This window comes from Notolepis coatsorum (genome assembly GCF_963971535.1).
Source record: "Notolepis coatsorum genome assembly, chromosome: 4".
NCBI lineage: Eukaryota > Metazoa > Chordata > Actinopteri > Aulopiformes > Paralepididae > Notolepis > Notolepis coatsorum.
Window position 1 is genome coordinate 14,300,975 of NC_140168.1, and position 19,916 is coordinate 14,320,890.

Genomic DNA, 19,916 nt, shown 5'->3' on the forward strand with positions numbered 1-19,916 from the left:
AATGAATGAATGAATGAATGAATGAATGAATGAATGAATGAATGAATGAATGAATGAAAACTTTATTTAACAGATTGCAGAATGGGTACAATACAGTACGGCTCAATACACACAATTGTTAAGGGGATGCAGACCAGAGAAAGACGTTTGTCTTGTTTACATCAGGGTCCCCCATTTTCAATTCATATTGACATTTATGACATACTCAACATACATGACATACATATAGGTATTTAGTATAGGTATTTAGTACTGATGCATTTGTGACATATGCGGTATCCAAATATACAGTACTGTTACTCATAGATCCTGACAGAGTATATACATATGATGGGAAGGGGACTGTACATTAGGAGGGGGTGGGTGGGTGGGAGAGAAATATACATCCGGTGGTGAGGAGACTGTACATTTGGAGGCGGAGAATATATACATGCGGTGGGGAGGAGACTGTCTATTAGGAGTCAAGTCAAGTCAAGAGTTTTTATTTGTCACGGCATACGGATATACAATGAAATGCGGGTGGTCTTGCCCACAACGATGTGCAATTGGTACAACATATAACATATAATAGAATCCAATACAAAAAATGTGTGCAATAAAATTGTGCAATAACAGGTAGCAGGTAACAATAAATTTGTGCAATGACGGGTAACAGTTGGCAGTTAACAGTAGTAGTAATAGTAGTGCAATACACTGTTACTGTTGCTAATACTAATTTAAAGTGGCCTTTCCTTTTGGCAATAAGTGAGGGTGCGTGCGGCCTGAGTGTGTGCCCGCTCATGCTAAAGTGTTAAGTGGCTGCTCGTGTGTGAGCGTGCACAGTGTGCGTGTCGTGTGTGTGTTCATGTGTGCTTGTGTGTGGACAGTTCAATGTTCTGAGCACTCAATGTACATTGTTCATGGCTCTGATGGCCTGGGGGAAGAAGCTGAGCCTAAACCGCTCTGTCCTAGTAGCTGAGATTTGCAGGCGTCTGCCTGACCTCAGCAGCTGAAACAGGCTGTTATTGGGGTGGTGAGGGTCTTTCATTATCCTGCAGGCTCTGGATTTGCACCTCTTGTTGTATAGAACCTGCAGGGGGGGTAGTGCAATACCCGTGGTACGCTCGGCTGAGCGCACCACTTTCTGTAGGGCCTTCTTGTCCTGTGCCGTGCTGTTTCCATACCAGGCAGTGATGTTTCCGGTCAGGATGCTCTCTACAGCTCCTGAGTAGAAGGACTGGAGTATCTTCCCCGATACTCTGAACTTCCTTAACTGTCTCAGGTGGTAGAGACGCTGTTTCGCCTTATTTACTACTGTGCTTATGTGTGTTGACCATGTCAGGTCCTCTGAGATGTGGACCCCCAGGTACTTGAAGCTGCTCACCCTGTCCACGGTAGCCCCGTTTATCATCAGTGGTGTGTGTGTCCCCTGCTGTCCTCTCCTATAATCCACGATCAGTTCCTTGGTTTTGCCAATGTTCAGGAGCAGGCTGTTGTCCTGGCACCAGCGTTCCAGTACCTCCACCTCCTCCCGGTAGGCCTTCTCGTTGTTGTCCGAGATCAGCCCCACCACCACCGTGTCATCTGCGAACTTCACTATGGAGTTGGAGCTGAACTTGGCCACACAGTCGTGTGTGTAGAGTGAGTACAGCAGGGGGCTCAGAACACAGCCCTGGGGGGACCCGATGCTCAGGGTGATGGTGTTGGAGGTCTGACCCCCCACCCTGACCGCCTGGGGTCTTTCGCTCAGAAAGTCCAGTACCCAGGCGCTCAGGGCGGAGCTCAGACCTAGCTCGATCAGCTTGTCCACCAGTCTGGTGGGGACTATGGTGTTGAACGCTGAGCTGTAGTCAATGAACAACAGTCTCACATAGCCCCCCTTCTGACGGTCAAGGTGCGAGAGGGTGCTGTGCAGTACCTGGGAGACCGCGTCGTCGGTGGACCTGTTTGTCCTGTATGCAAATTGCATAGGGTCCATATCACTGGGGAGGGAGGCACAAATGTGGTCCTTGACCAGCCTCTCGAAACATTTCATGACCACAGAGGTGAGTGCCACCGGTCTGTAGTCATTTGGACATGCTGGGGAGGGTTTCTTCGGCACAGGGATGATGGTAGACCTCTTGAAGCAGGCAGGGACCACTGACTCCGCCAGTGATTGATTAAATATGACGGTGAACACAGGGGCCAGCTGGTTGGCACAGGTCTTGAGTATACGTCCTGTTATGCCATCTGGGCCAGCAGCCTTCCTGGTGTTCACCTGCATAAATGCTCTTCTCACACTGTGTTCCGACAACGAGAGAGCGTCCCCCCCCCCTCGCGGTTGCCCCCCCCCCTCCAGGAGGGGGTGGGGGTGGGGGGTTTGGACATTTACGGTGGCCAGTTTAGAATTGCAGCCTCCCGCCAGGGATGGGAATTGATAAGATTTTATCGATACGATTCCATTATAGATTCTGCTTATCGATCCGATTCTTTATCGATTCCCTTATCGATTCCTGATAAATGTATAATTTAAATAAATGAATTGGAAATGCAACAGAACTAAGCTGGTTAGAATAACAACATGCAACTTGACATTTCTGATTGTCATTTATTGTTGAGCCCCCACCAAAATGGTCGCAATTTCGAGCCCTTACAAATTTAGTGACTGCTCGGTGACACTCGTTCACCTTTTCCTGAGTCAGTTTACCCCCGCTGTGCTAGCGTGAAAGGATTTTCCTGATGTGCGCGATAACCACTAGCTGCAGCCTCAGTCTATTGTGATCATCTAAAATGGATGAAATGGGAGAATATTTATACAGTGAAAGCATTCGTTTTCATTTAGGTTTTAGTCAAGGAATCAAATAGTCTGCTATGGCTGCATGTGTAGCACTAACGTTATTGTTTTCAAATGCGCAACTGTCAGAAAAACATGGCATCGATAAGAGGAATCAATAGTCACAGAGGCATGCGATTCCAGGAATCAGACAATTAGGAACCGGTTCCCAACCGGTTCCGGTTCTCGATTCCCATCCCTACCTCCCGCAGGTGCTCTTTAAGAGCGGTTTTGAATGTGGGTAGGGATTCACATTCCTTTACAGCTTTGGGTAGGGCGTTCCATATTGATGTGGCATAATTGCGAAACGTGTTTAGTCCCTTGTTTGAGCCGAATCTGGGTTTAACATGATTTGTTGAGCTTCCTCTGGTGTTGTTGTCGTAGTATTCACTGACCTTTGGGAAGTATTTTGACATGTACATGGGTACCTTAGTCGTATAGTGTATCTTGTAGACCAGGCCCATTGCAAGTTGCTGTACTCTGCCGTCTACTCTAAGCCATCCTAGGTTGTCAAAGTGGGCAGGGGTGAGGTGGGTTCTAGGGGTAAGGTCAAGCAGTAGTCTGACTAGTTTGTTTTGTGATGTTTGTAATCTTGTTTTTAGCGCCTTTGAGGTGCTTTGGTACCATGAGGTGCAAGCATAGTCGTAGTACCCTTGAATGAGTGCTCCTGCCAGAGTCTTCAGGGTATTCTTGTTTACCAGAGAGGAGATCCGGTACAAGGATCTAGTTCGTTGGTTGACTTTTTTTATTACATTGTATGCCATTTTGTCACAGGAAAGATTTGCCTCTAGGATGGAACCCAGGTAGGTAATTTCATCTTTCCTTGTGACAATATTGTCACCCATAGTCGACTGGTATGCAATTTATTTTTATTTTGGATCATTCCATTTGGGCTGTGGGGGTGCTGAAGTCGACTGAAGGCTTCTTGTCCTCTGCGAAAGCATGCAATTGGTCCACTGATGGATACATCTTGATATTTGTCTAGTCTAGTGTGTTCATTAGATGGGTGAAATCCTCTTTCAGTGCCTCTGAGCGCCTTTTCTTAGGCAGTTAGCCTCGCTAGTATGCGCGCCATTAGCGTTAGCCACGCTTCTAGGCCTCTTTGCTTTTGGAAATAATGATTAACTAGTTGAGGTCAGCCCTACACATTTTGTATATATTCTTCTTACTTGCATTCAAAGTCAAACATCATTCACAGTTGTGTGTGGCGGGGCGCTGTCCAGTGCTGAACTGAACAGCGAGAGGCAACTGAAAACAAAGACTACCGGTCATTTCTCACTACATTCACTAGCGCTGTCTCTCAGAGAGAGATCGAATGAATGATTCATAATTGACACGTTATTCAATAGCATAGAGTTTTGTGCAAAAGGAATTAAAGGCATGTTCCATATAGACGCCTGTCCCAAATATAAGCCAGTTGAGTTCAGTGATTGAAGCAAATAAAAGCCCAAGATATTAATTGAAGTTTCACGTTTGGTAGGTACAGTAGGTAATTTGTTATTCTGGTCAGTCAGCCAGCCAGCCAGTTAGTTAGATAGTTAGTTACCTGTGCTGGTTTTTTGCTCTTGAGTCCCATAGCTGAGCCATGGTAGATGTAGACATTCCCTGTTCCATCGTCATCATAGGGAGCCCCCACTGCAAAATCTGACAGAGAGGGCGAGAGGAGAAAGATGCCGTCATAGTGCGGCTGTACAACATTGACAAAATATCACAATGCTTTTGTTTTGACTGATATTGCAGAAAAAAAAATTAAATCAACTCAAATGTCACTTGTAACAGTGAAATATTTTATCTACTGTTACTTATATATATACTCTTGTACTTTTATACTTTCATACTCACGGCCAGCATGTAAAAGAAGAACAGAAGACACATCCGCCTGTTATCAGACGCTACCCAGCTGCCTTAACCCTTTCACTGCCACACTACCAAAGGGTTAACCCTTTCACTGCCACAAGTTCACTGGTTAACCGTCTGTAGTGTGGTAGTGAAAGGGTTAACCTTCTGTAGTGTGGTAGTGAAAGGGTTAACCACAGAGAGGCCTGTCTCTTGAGTGCTTCTCATTCACACTGCTTAAAGGTGCTATAGATAACATTCAGCCACTAGATGTCGCACTAGAGCACAATCATCATTTATCCAATAAGGTGCATTTTAGTTATGAATTCATTCATCTATATTTTTTGGGGGGGGAAGCAATACTTTTATTCTGCACCTTTCTAAAACCTCTGTGGATGTATTCTTTAAAGAAAAGTATTACTCTACATAATTTTTTTTATCTATAGCACCTTTAACCCATGTCCATATTGCAGCTTTTGCAATATAGACATTGTACTCTCTCATATTGCGATATCTGTATATATTCACTATATTGTTCAGCCCTAATAGACAGTCAGACACGTCCCCTGGCTAGCTCACTTTGGTAACCATGGTAACGGTACTGGTTGATATCTCCCAGGTTCTCAGACACATACCCAGTAGGGCTGTCACTTTAACAAACAAAAAATTACAATCGAATTTGATATTCGTTGCAGAATTGTAGACAAGCTTGAATTAGAATGAAAATGTCAGTGTCACAAAACACCCTCTCGAGTCTAAGCTATTTTCAACGTTTTGGCAATTTTCTTTTTTACCATGGTGTGTTTGGTATCATTCTTTTCAGTACAGTCTCACCTATATGACCTGACTGTTTGTTTTCATACTGTACATACTGTATATACTGCATACTGTACAACACAAAAACTATTTTAGAAGATGTGTTTTTCTACTATGAGGCTGAGCAAATAAAGTAAACATGCTCCATGAAGCATTAGAAACAATGAAATGTGCTGGTCGACTCTTGAAATTGCAAGACTAAAAATAACCATGACCAGTAATTATTTGGAATACGTGTTTTACAGTTTTTTTTAAGTTATTATTATTATTATAATAAATTTTTTATTCATATTTTTTTCAAATTCGAATTTCTCCGTTCACGTTCGAATCTCATGTTTTTATGTAAATTCGAAATTAAATTTGAAAATCAGAAATTATGTGACAGCCCTAATACCCAGTCTAACCATTAAAGACATCTTAGATTTTGGGATTCCCCAACCGTCCCTAAGCTTGGATTCGGCTTTATTTGGGAGGAATCATAGTGATTCCTTCATGTCAACTCTACAGGCCTCCTTGGAATGAATGAATCATAATTAAAATAAATATGACACTATTTGTACGATAAAAAATTACGCATTTGATGTCGGAAAAATAAATAAAATCCAAGCTTAGGGACGGTTGGGGAATCCCAAAATCTAAGATGTCTTAAATGGCCCTAAGAGCAAATGTTTTGAGAGAATGAGACCCACTGTCCCCTAGCTCACCTTGGTAACGGTCCTGGTTGATATCTCCCAGGTTCTCCACAGCTAGTCCGAACATGGAGTCCTGCGGTCCGTCTATCCTCTCTTTAGTCGCCCGGTTCCACTTCCCGGCCTTGTTGATGTAGACGTAAACGGCTCCGCCGATCTCCCCGTCCTTCTCGAAGTACTGGGGCGCTCCGACCACTATGTCCTGCCAGCTGGGAGGCGACAGCAGAACACTGAGCTTCATTACGATGTACACCGGAGCCTACAGTATGTACAAGCTGGGCCCCGTTCCCCGTACCTGGTTCAACTAAGTCGATCAAGATGTCATTATCCAGATTCAGTTAACCCGATGTTTGAAGCCGGGATTTTCCTGTTCCTCGAAGGTGGATTCAGTCTCGTTAACTCAAGCCAGACTTGAGACCCAGGATAAGTGCGCGTGCCCGCCTCAGCCGAGAAGGCAGCAAGTGTCGAGAGCAGAGATCCTGATTCTCTAGCGGCATTGATTGATTAATTGATTTAAAACTTTAGTAACATATTGCAGTACGGCTCAATCGCCTCGCCGACAAGTTAAATGCGTTATCTATAGGCTAATTTTAAGTCCCTCATTACCTCAATCAATCAGATTATATTTCTTTAAACTTGCCTGCTGGATTGAATAATCAAATGAGATCTTGCTAGCGAAAATAATTAGTTAAACTGTTATACAAAATAACGATACGGCTCTCTTCCCATTGATTGATGTATAGTCGATCTTTTACTTATCTCCACTGTGGTGTAACGGGTTCTTCTTTTGACTTTCACGCAGACGACCGGGGTTCGAAACCTAGTCTTCCCCTTCTTTTTGCGATGTAGGAATAATTCAATTTGGTGCACGTTGAGAGCTATATAAAGAATGACATCCTCAATGCATGTAGATTTATAATATTTTAACTTGAAACTAGGCTACTTTGGCGTATAATCATTAATATTATATTCCAAAAAATTATATTGGAAACACGGGGTTTCGAACACCGGTCGCTGGGTTGCCAGGATTGAGCACTACCGCTGAGCCACTGTGCCAGATGGGATAAATTCATTGTTTATACATTAATGAACGAGACAAGATCCACAATCCACGCATAGACACTTCAATTTTATGCTTGAATGAAACACAATCCAGGCGCTCCATTAAACATCCACAGCGGAGAATATGAAAGGAATCAGAGCCAAACGAGCGATAGGTTTCAATCATTAAAAATATCCCTGCGGGATTCACATTTGCAATGCTGCGCGTTGTTAGAATAACCACATAATGTGTACATCGCACCGAGCGAGCGCCACGGTATATATAACGTGCATTATTTAGGACAAAGTGAATTTAGTATCAGCATTTTGGGTCTATTTTACATTTCAAAAGCCCCCTCTGGAAGAATGGAGCACAAAAACGTAATTCAGAATGGTATAAAGCAGATCCTAGACTGTGGGAATAATTTCAGGAAACGCGCTGTCACTTTCTTTGCGGGGGCGTGGCTGTGCTTCATCCGGCTAACTTGAACTTAAACCCTGCTTTCGACCAGGCTCAAACTTTTGGATCTGTTGTCATAGTGATTTGGACAATCCAGGTACGGGGAGCCGGAAAGTCCGGCTTAAGTCAGACTTAACCGAAAGTTATCCGGCTAACTCAGTTATCCAGGTATGGGGAACGGGGCCCTGGTCGCTTGTGTGCGTGTTCTCTTTTGTGTGTTTGTAGGATCTATTTGAGCCTATAGCTTGGCTATTCTCCTCAAGACTAATACAAGTGATGGATTCAATTACATGATTTTTCTTTTGTTTTACAACTACCTGTAAATAATACAATAACAAATTAAGAGTTACAACATTCCCACCTATTTGTTCCTCACAATGCACATGTCATTGCTAAAAGTTATTACAAGTGCAGGTCAGCATAGAATAGTGCATAGACAGTTATAAAAAGTGCAAAGGATCAATATGAATCGATATGATATAAAACGTCAATATAATATATCAACATGAATATAACATATCAATATGAATACGGAGTGATGATTATTCCCACAGATATGATGTGTGTGGGTAGTGAGATGATCTCTTGAGTGGGTTGATGAGTTCTTACTATGGTCCAGGGAAAGAAGCTCTAACGTTGTACACGTTTGATGTAGGGATGAGTTAAAATATTCAGATTTTCGAATAGTCGATGCCAGTCTCCACATTCGATTTTCATGTCAGAGTAAATCTTTTTTTTATATTTAATTTTTTCTTTTTTTATAAAATACTTTTTTTTTGTATTGAAGCAAACCATTATTATTTAATTCCTTTTTTATATTTAGAGGCAGCCTAATTCTCATAGCCTAATTGATCTAAAAGATGCATTGGCTACGACGGTGAATGGTGTCATTTTGATTTATTGTCGGTCAGCTGAGCCGATCAACGTTCTGAAGGATTAACTGAACTTCAAATTCTGAAGTGCCTACAGTATTTATGTGCAATACCCTTTGATTTTAATGATCCATTCTATTAAAAAGAATAACTGAATTTAACTGAAACTGAACATTTTAACTGAATTTAAACTGAAACAGAAAATAACTAATATTCGGTCTTAAGAACAGTAGACTATTCGAAAATGATTTTGGTCAGTCATGCACATCCCTAATCTCAATGTTATCATTTCATCATGATATGATCGAGATACGATAAATGATAATACTGAATTACTGTGCGACCTTACTACCAACATACATAGTCAAAATAATTAAACCTATATATATATATATATATATATATATATATATATATATATATATATATATATAATAATATATATTAATATATAAAATGTACACTGGTGGTAAAACATCCCTAGTGTGATGCGGCCTCGCTCACCCGTCCCCGTTGAGGTCCAGCACGGCCAGGTCGTATCCGAAGGAGGAGGCCAGGCCCTCGCCATGCAGCGTGAACTCGTGTTGCAGCACGTTGCTGATGTCTGGGCCCTTCTTCATCAGCACCACCGCCCCGCTGTGGTTGGCCCTGGGGGCCCCCGCCACCACCGTCAGCTGGCCCTTCTTGGTCAGACTCTTCCCCGAGTCCAGAGAGAAACCTGGGGGTGGGGGGGGGGGGACACGAGACGGTTACACAGACAGGCCGACCGGCGGACCGATGGACAGACAGACAGACGGAGATAGATGACTAGTGGCAGTCAGAGGTCAGGCAGACAGGGGTCAGGCAGACAGACAGACAGACAGACAGACTGCCAGACAGACAGACAGACAGAGAGACAGACAGACAGACAGACAGACAGACAGACAGACAGACAGACAGACAGACAGACAGACAGACAGACAGACAGAGAGACAGACAGACAGACAGACAGATAGACAGACAGACAGACAGACAGACAGACAGACAGACAGACAGACAGACAGACAGACAGACAGACAGACAGATAGACAGACAGACAGACAGACAGACAGACAAGACAGATAGATAGATGAATAGACAGACAGACAGACAGACAGACAGACAGATAGATAGATGAATAGACAGACAGACAGACAGGCAGACAGACAGATAGATAGATGAACAGACAGACAGGTCAGGCAGACAGAGGTAATCAAACGTGTGTGAAATGAGAAGGCTGTAATTTTCCAACAAATTCACGACATGCATGAAATGACATGATTGGAACAAAGCAAAAACCTCAACATTTAGTGTCACGTCAAGATGGTTATGAAGTCAAACTCTGTGCAAACATTTCTCTGTTTCACGAAACACAATGATGAGGTCTATAAACCATTTGATGTTACAGCATGAGACCTATGTTATGGCATGGGACCTATGTTCTATAACATGGGGTCTACTGTATGTTCTATAACATGGGACCTATGTTCTATAACATGGGGTCTACTGTATGTTCTATAACATGGGACCTATGTTCTATAACATGGGGTCTACTGTATGTTCTATAACATGGGACCTATGTTCTATAACATGGGGTCTACTGTATGTTCTATAGCATGGGATCTATGTTCTATAACATGGGATCCACTGTATGTTCTATAGCATGGGATCCACTTGGTCAAAATAATCTGGTTCAAGTGTTGGTTCAACCGTCGCCAAGCGTCGTTGGAAACACGTTGTTTTATCGTCGTTGTCTAAAGAACAGAGCGGTGTATAGACCTCGATGATGAGCGGAGGAGTGGATGGAACATGGGACGGTTATCATCACACCAGGTTGATGTTGACCAACAAACAAACCTAAATAGCTATTGGACGGCAGTGCGCCCGCCGCGTCGTCCCGCGGGGAGGGGGACTTGTATACAAACTGATCGGGCTCGGAGCTGGAGAGGCTGGTCATGAACAGAACACCTTAAAGAAGTGCAAACACCTGAGGAACAAGGACCTCACACAACCCAAGATACAAAACACAAATATAAAACACACTGTGTAGTAGGGCTGACCCCTATTAGTCAAATAGTCGACTGATCGATCAAAAGGAGCCGTAGTCGACTGCCAACCTCTTAGTCGAATGCAAAAAATTTATATATATTATTATAATTATTAAAATGATTTTTTTATAAAAAAAATTATCATTCTTTCCAAAAGAAAAGAGGCCTAGAAGCATGGCTAATGCTAATGGCTAACTGCCTAAGAAAACAGGCACAGAGGCACTGAAAGAGGATTTCACCCATCTAATGAACACACTAGACTAGACAAATATCAAGATGTATCCATCAGTGGACCAATTGCATGTTTTTGCAGAGGACAAGAAGCCTTCCGTCGACTCCTTCAGACATTAAGCACCCCTCACAGCCCAAATGGAATGATAAAAAAAAAATTATACTTTTTGTTAAAAAAAAAAAAAAAAATCGACTATCGGCTAATATCGGCCAATCAAAGTCGACTATCCAAATCCTTAGTCGGGGACATCCCTACTGTGTAGTGATCCATTCATCCAGCGAAGACAAGAAGAAACCCTACATCAGCCCCCTGCCGTTTGTACCGCGATTGCAAAACAGCACCGTGAGGCCACACCTCCTGACTTCAGATATGAACGGAGGAGATAAGTGACCAAATGAGATGGAGAAGAAATGAACAAACAGAGATAGGTATGAAGGAGGGAGGGAGGGAGGGAGGGAGGGAGGGGTGTTGTCACGTACCCAGGTAGCTGTTGGCCGGGACGGGTACAAGGCTAGGGTTCCATAGGTTCTCATCTCCCGCTTCATAGGGACCGTCGTCATAGACGCCCATCTCGAACAGGGTGGCGTTGTCCTGTTCCACACGCACCACACCTTGGAAGAGCGGAGAGGAGGAGAGGAGGTGGAGAGGAGAGGAGAGGAGAGGAGAGGAGAGGAGAGGAGAGGAGAGGAGAGGAGAGGAGAGGAGAGGAGAGGAGAGGAGGAGGGGAGGAGAGGAGGAGGAGAGGAGGCAGAGAGGAGAGGAGAGGAGAGGAGAGGAGAGGAGAGGAGAGGAGAGGAGAGGAGAGGAGAGGAGAGGAGGAGGGGAGGAGGGGAGGAGAGGAGAGGAGAGGAGAGGAGAGGAGAGGAGAGGAGAGGAGAGGAGAGGAGAGGAGATGAGAGGAGAGGAGGAGGAGAGGAGAGGAGAGGAGGAGGGGAGGAGAGGAGAGGAGAGGAGAGGAGAGGAGGCAGAGAGGAGAGGAGAGGAGAGGAGAGGAGAGGAGAGGAGAGGAGAGGAGAGGAGAGGAGAGGAGAGGAGAGGAGGGGAGGCGGAGGAGAGGAGAGGAGGTGGGGAGGAGAGGAGAGGAGATGGGTGGTGGAGGGATGGACATGGCATGTAAATGAAAGGATTAAAAAAAACGCAACGCAAATAATGAATGGAAAAGTCATCTCAAACACAAGACTGTAAAAGGGACGTCCACAGTGGCGATGATTAAAGATGGATGTGAAAAAACAAATAAATTTATCTGGAGATGAGAAGAGTCGAGAGACTGGCAATGAGGATCAGATGCTGTCGTTCTCTTTCTGTCGCCAGATGTTTGTGATAATAACCTGCAGATCTGTCTGAAAGCTCTACACTGTTACGACTTGACAACAATTCACTGAAGGTAGTGTGGTTGTGAAATGGTTAACCCTTTGTTGTGTGGCAGTGAAAGGGTTAACCTTCTGTATTGTCTCAGTGGAAGGGTTAACCCTTTGGTAGTGTGGTAGTCAAAGGGTTAATAGTGAAACACATACAAACAAGGCCACCTGGGAGACTGAAGTGGAGAAGGGGTTCTAGCTCTTTTGTGGATAAGAGAATAAGTCATTCACTTTTGTTTGTAAAAATATTTATGAGGGTTACAAATGTTAGTTAGTTAGTTTTAGTTTTAGTTTTGGAGGCTTAATTAAATAAGACTATAGGACTATACTTCAGCCTGTACCGTTTCAGTCACTGCCAAAATCAAAGACCGTTGACAGTCTGGAACGATATTTTTATTGTGTGTCATGACTGAATAAAAAACGACTACTACTAAAACGACTACTAATAGAAGGGCGGCGGTTAGGGGGGGGGGGGGGGCATTGTCTCTCTAGGTGTGAGATTCAAGCTACGCAAACAAAGGGATTCCTCCACAAAACACACACATACACACACAAACACACAAACACACACAAAACACACACAAAACACACACAAAACACACACAAACACACACACGTCTCTGACATCAAGGCCACCTAATCATCCCTTCCCCATAATTGGCTGATATCAATCCCTGTCTCCTGAGCCGTTCAGCCATTGTGTAGTGTGATGTGTGCCGGGTGCCAGTGTGTATGGCAGCCATTGAGCCTGCGTAGCCCAAGGACTGCTACCAGTGGTGGTGAAGGAGGCAATTTCCTTAACCCTACGTTGTGGGGAACGCTTTGAGTGTCTAGAAAAGAGCTGTATAAATGTAATGAATTATTATTATTATTATTATTATTATTATTATTATTATTATTATTATTATTATTATTATTATTACATGGACCCCTTACCTTTCCAGTTGTATGCACCGGGGGCCCCGAAGATGAAATAGTGATAGTCCTCGTCGAAGATGGCGGACAGGCCCTGCTGGCAGGAGCCGAACATCTCGTGTCCGTAGGGCCGGTTCTCACAGAAGCACCACTTGCCTCCGTCCTCGGCCGCCAGCGGGTCGATGGTCAGGTCCTGACTCAGGATGTAGCAGCGGCCCAGGACGTGGCGGGACTCCAGCTGGGTGTTCACGTTACCCCGCACCTGGTAGCGGTGAGCGCAGGTCTGGAGGGAAGGGGAGACGGGGAGGGGGGATTGGTTGAGAGGACTGTCAATCAAAGGTCTACACACACACACAACACACATCCTCACTTGCACTCTCTCACACACAAACACACTAGAAAAAAGGTCACTTTAAAAAAACATAACATATATTTGTATATTATTGTATATAGTACTCATTACCTTTCATTCTTAAGCTTAGCATTGTATTGTATTTTATTCGTATTACTTTTTATCGTGTCTATTTTATTATCTATTCTATTTTATTATTCTATTTTATTATTTGTATTTTTTTGCACACTCAAGGCGGGCATGGCCACCTTCATTTCACTACATGTCTCGTGTATGTAGGGGAGAACGGGGGACGTTGTCACACGGGTAGGTTGTTACATTCATTATATTTCACGACCAGAGGGTCCTGTCTCCGATACATTGGTATTTAAATGTCCAGAATTGGTGTCAGAGTTCACCTACATTGTCATCTTTGGAGTGAAACAGCTGAACTTGAGGTGAGAGGACTTTTTGTGTTTTTCATGTCCATTTGTAAATGTTCCGCTCCTCAGTATTTTTCTTCTAGGCTTTTACACAATTATTATTACCTGTAACGTTCTGGGTTCCCTCTCCCGGAAACCCAGCTGTCATTCGGGAATGTTGTCACCTGGTGGTTGGTATTCGCATTTTGGTTGTCACGCCCACATTCCTGTGTGTCACTGATTGGTACTCTCCACTGGTTGCTGTCACTGTGCTGTCAATTTGCTGTCACTGCTAATTGATTGGAATGTTGGGTTTGTGACTACTTATTCATTCTCTGTTCCCTTGTCTTGTTGTCGAGGCTTCAGATATCCGTTCGTGTGGGAAGGAGCTGGTCAGAGGTTGCTGAGCCACTCGCTGTGCACTTATACTACTTTAGCTCTGTTTTCTCTGTTGACACCCGGCGTCTTTCATGGATATTCTTCTATTATTCAGAAGTGCTAACGTAATCTTCTACTTCCCCTTTGTGCACAAAGACATCATTGATATTCTCACGAACAATGACGCAAGTCCCTCCTTCTTTCACCGACCAAAATATGGATTATAAACGGCATTACTGGATTCTATTCTACAATCCTTTTCCCTGTGGAGCTAGTAGGCGGTACCAGCAGGGGGCGCCGGTGGCAAGCAGAGAGCGTACGAGGGCGACGGAGAAGGAAGCAAGCCAACTGAGACGGAAGTGCGAGGAACCAGCCTCGTCGACATTGAACTTGGACCGGAGCGGTCATGTCTGGAGAGCCCCGTATTGAACAGGAGTATATTACGGGTTATCCTATGAATGTACTCGTAGTGGAGCCTTGCATGTTTCTCCCTGAATATCCCTAGTGATATACCACGAGTTATCCTAGAATACGAACGGTATAGCCGAGTTGGGCTTAAGTTAAAGTTATTCCCTCTAGCGAGGCGTCCCCGCCAGCGTGGCGCGAAGAGGAACGGTGCTTAGGAGCACCCTGCGTTATGATATATCTCGTCTAGCAGAAGGGCTGTTTGGGACCCAGAGTTTAGCTGCAGTGTGAGTGAGGCAAGCTAGTTCCGCGTGTCGTCCCAGCACCAGCCCTACAACCAGTCTGCTCCGGCTGCCTGCAACCAGTCTGCTACGCCAGCCTACGACCGGACCTGCACCTGGCTGCCTGCAGTACACGGGAGTTCTTCCCGACCGGCAGAGGTCGTCATCGGCCAGCACACGTTCTCCGCCAGCACTGCCTCTCTGCTCCGGCCCCGCCTGCTGGTATCCCCACCGAGAGCGTTCGACGCCATCTTGCCTTCCGGACGACAGTGGCGCGGCCAGGCGGCCATTTCGGATGAGTACAAATGGGCATTGATGCTCCCGAGCTATTATACAGTATACAGTGTGGTGCAGCCTGCGGGCGGAGTTAACGTTGCTACTACCTTTCAATAGGGGAACCCCAAACAATATATGCCGGCATTAAGATAGGACTTCTGTTTGGTATTTTGTGGGCCCACTTGTTGCTTTCTTTCCTTTTCTTTGAGTGTGATAACCTGTGTGCTTAATAATATTTTCCCATCCAATTAACCCTTTCCCTGTGGGGAAGTTACAGACCTGGTGTAGTATAGATAACGCCTTTTGGAGGTACTATTCCTTCCGTATAATTAAAGCCTTTTTGAAGGTATTATCCAGGGTGAAGACCCAGACGTGGGCGATGAGTCAAATACATTAAGGTATATTATCCCTGATGTTAACCCCGAGGTGGGTGTATAATATACGTGTTTATGAGGTATGGAGTTACCAACGAAACTATAGTGGGACTTCAGTCCAATTGGTCACTAGGAGTAAGCCATTGTACTGACAGTATAAATAACATTAAAGTATTGGATGGGAGCTCTGTGTGTGTGTCGATACATGAGCCATTGAACAACTCTTTTGGTGTGGGTAACGTTGACATAATTAACTCCTTCCTATTCCACCTTTCCCTTTTCATTGTAAGGTTTCTAGGGTCCGTAAGGGAGGGTACTGCTTGCGGGGGGGACCCAGGGTATTTATTTACAATTCAGTCACCAGGTGTGGGAGGGTCTCAGGAGCAATTGGGGAAGTGGGGAGCGTGTTGGGGAGTACTGCTGACCGCCCTGCTGCAGGGAAGGAAGACCAGAGTACCAGACCAGGTGGGTAAATCCCGGGCCCCATCCACTCCCACTACCAGCCTCCAGTCGACGCTCCAGGCCCAAAGACGAGGGTGCAGTCAGACGGAGCTCTACTGTGTCCAGCTACCTTGTGACTGTCAGCAGCCGTTCCCACGAAGCAGGGATAATCCACCCTGCTACACTTAGAAAGAGCTACCTATCTCCGTCTCCTTGTCTCATCCACCATTGGACTCACTACCACTCACTCCCATACGTAACAATTACCCTTAAAGCGTGTGAAGTAGGGATGCCCCCCGGACCCCGGTTTTAAACGGGAACCGGTACTATATTAGAAAATACCGGAGTATTTATAAGCTCCGACGTCCTCGGTACTGCTATCGATACTCTAGAGAAATTATTATTATTATTATTATTATTATTTAAAAGTTGCGAACGATCTCTCCTCTCTCTGTCTCTGCACGAGAAGCGAGTCGCAGCGAGTCATTATTACACACACTCCTCGCGAGTCGCGCTACACATACATACGGGTACTCCTTAATGAAAGCGCTGTCAATAGTATGCAGCTGCAGCACGTCAGACCGCAGCGCTTACAAGCCCCGCACATACAAGCCCTGCACACCTGATGTGCTGCAGCTGGAAGCATCTCAGCGCTGTCTCCGTGCTGACGCGCGCTGCACACAGACACAGACAGCTCTGCATGGACTGAGTCGTGATGGCGGATAGAGCGAAGCGTTCACAAGTGCAACAAAACATTTGCCAGTAAGGGTGGCAATACGAGCAATCTATCAAAACATTTGTTTGCAAAACACTATATTAGTTTGCAGAAATGCGCCGTATTCGACTGCCTTGCGCGCAGTGGTCCATCTGCATCCACGTCCACTGCAGCCGGTAAGCCAAGATACGGAGTTTCCTAGGCTAATAACGAATTATTACAAATAGGCTAATAAACAAAATAATTGTTTAGCTACAAATACTACAATCTAAAAACTTTTTATAGATCGTCAAGCTGAGGTCAGCCACCAATGTGTCCCAGTGAGCCCACCACACATCCTCTCTACCTCCACCACCCAAAGTCCTTTCTCCCTAGCAGCTAGAGGAAAGATGACAGAGGATAGGGTGAAGGAGTGTCACAGGGCTGTGACAAAGTTTGTTGTCAAAGGCCTGCACCCGTTCTCTACAGTGGAGTCCAAGGACTTTAGGTAACAACTAATAATTCAGTGTATATCGTTTTTTTTGTATACATAGTTGTCTAACTTGTCTGTTGTTGTTATAAGTTATTATTGAAGCAGCTATTCCCACCACTCCACACAAATTTACAATAATTCAATCATTTCTAATCTTTACTGTAGGGAGATGACCAATGCTCTCAACTGCAAATATAAAAAGCATAAAAAAATTATCAAAAAGAACCGATAAGAGTATCGATAAAGTACCGAACCGTTAAGCAGTATCGATAGGAGTAGTAGTATCGATAAAATCCTAACGATACCCATCCCTAGTGTGAAGGGATAGCTATAGTTTAGATTGTTGTTAGCTAGCTAACTAGTTGTTAGATGGCTGTTAGCCTTGATGCTATCAAGACATTCCAGTTGGGGTTGGTCGTCACATTTTATTTGGGGTTGGTTGTCACATGTTGTGTAGGCTATTATTGTTAGGCCGATTTATTGTGTTCTTATTTTGTTATATAGGATGGCCTAGAGATGTGTTTCCTGTTTATGTTCATGTTAAGATGCATTAAGTTATGTATTTGTCAACTTGTCAATGCAATTAAACTTTCAAATTTAGTTCTGCCTTCTTGTCTTCTTTTTACGATTGTTCCCATTAAAACACATGGTGTGACAACCAACCCCATAGTCTGTGACAACCATCCCCATGATGGGGTTGGTTGTCACAATGTGTCAGAGTGTCTTTGATAGGTGATTAATAGGGATGTCCGATATTATCGGCCGACCGATATTATCGGCCGATATCGGCAGTAAAATGTGATATCGGAAAATATCGGTATCGGATTTTTTTTTTTTTTTACATTTATTTAACCTTTATTTACCCAGGCAAGCAAGTAAGAACCAATTCTTATTTTATTTATTGTCAAAAGTATGCATGTTGGTTTAATTCAACAACAAGATATATGTAATGTTAATTTTTACTTTTTTAATTATCATATTTTGCACAGATAATGCTTACATTTAGAAAGCCTTTTGAATGCATCCAGTGAAATTATTAATTACCTGAAATTATTCAGTTTTTTTGGGGGGAAACCCTGCATATATCGGTATCGGTTGATATCGGTATCGGTATCGGTATCGAAATTAAGAGTTGGACAATATCGGAATATCGGTATCGGTAAAAAAGCCAATATCGAGCATCCCTAGTGATTAACTCTTTGTTACAATACGTTGGAAAATGAGAGGGATACACATTTCAAGCCAACATCTTAAGCTTTAATTTAATGTAGGAATGACTATTGAAAGATGTTTTGATGATGAGCAATTCACACTAGAGTAAAAAGTGTGACAACTATCCCGTTCTCCCCTATGTGATGAATAAATCTCTTCAATCTTGAATCTTGTCTAGTAGAGGGGGGGGGGGGGGGGGGGGGGGGTCAACCAAATGAAGGTGAGAATGGCAAACACACAAACACAGAAACACACTTACCACAATCTTTCCTCCAGGGCCCTGGCTGTTCACCGTCACACCCATCCACTGGTTCTCCTTGCTTTCTCTGCTTAGATCCTCTAAAGAGAGAGACATAGACAGAAACAGAAACAGTAAATATTGTGAATTTCAAAGTATAAAACAAAAGAAAACCAAAACACCCAACGCCAAGATAATAAAAAAGATAATAATAACGATTATAATAATAAAAACAATCATAATAATTATGATGATTATGATCATAATAAAATACATAATAATAACAATAGAAATTATAATCATAATAATATTAATGAAAACAATAATAATTAAATCAATAATAACAATAATAATAATAACAACAACAACAACAACAACAACAACAACAACAACAACAACAATAATAATAATAATAATAATAACAACAACAACAACAACAACAACAACAACAACAACAATAATAATAATAATAATAATAATAATAATAATAACAATAATAACAATAATAACAATAATAATAATAATAATAATAATAATAATAATAATAATAATAATAATAATAATAATAATAATAATAATAATAATAATAATAATAATAATAATAATAATAATAATAATAATAACAATAATAACAATAATAACAATAATAATAATAATAATAATAATAATAATAATAATAATAATAATAATAATAATAATAATAATAATAATAATAACAATAATAACAATAACAATAACAATAACAATAATAATAATAATAATAATAATAATAATAATAATAATAATAATAATAATAATGAAAAACAATAATAATAATAAAGAAATAATCACTAACAGTGATCATGTGATCTGCTGACTCACCGTCGTCATCGAAGACCACCCTGTCACAGCTTGTGGAGGAGGAGCCAAAGTCACAGCTGTACAGTCCTCCCGTCACCTGAGACTTCTGGCCAGGCAAGGCATTGGCCCGGGGAGCGCCCACCAACAGCCTGGAACACACACAGTATACATTTACATGTACATTTCTGAAATGTTACTTGTCCTTTCGGACAAGTTATGTTTTTTTTTTTTTTTTTTTTTATATATTTTTTATTATTGCAAAACAAAAAATTATTAAAAGTCAGTACTCAACACACAATGCATAATGAAACTTTCAGTAAAGGTGGTTAAATTATATGCAAGTACAGAAACAGGATAAAACAAAAATAGTCTATAATAACATTTTAACCGTATACAGTGTATATCCAGAGAAATTACAATTATATAAATGTTAGTATATAATATACCCCTAATAC

General features: G+C 42.8%; 1 protein-coding gene across 1 annotated transcript in view; it reads right to left on the minus strand.

Moving 5' to 3' along the window:
• LOC311226413 (integrin alpha-6-like) overlaps positions 1-19,916 on the minus strand; it is a gene marked incomplete at its 5' end in the record, with an annotated part of 54,000 nt that overhangs the window by 31,004 nt on the left and 3,080 nt on the right. Inside the window, 7 exons of the mRNA XM_084311839.1 lie at positions 4,338-4,435; positions 6,148-6,341; positions 9,010-9,223; positions 11,283-11,414; positions 13,098-13,359; positions 18,643-18,722; positions 19,483-19,610. Coding sequence (XP_084167965.1) covers positions 4,338-4,435; positions 6,148-6,341; positions 9,010-9,223; positions 11,283-11,414; positions 13,098-13,359; positions 18,643-18,722; positions 19,483-19,610 — 1,108 coding nt within the window. The remainder of the gene's footprint in view (positions 1-4,337; positions 4,436-6,147; positions 6,342-9,009; positions 9,224-11,282; positions 11,415-13,097; positions 13,360-18,642; positions 18,723-19,482; positions 19,611-19,916) is intronic.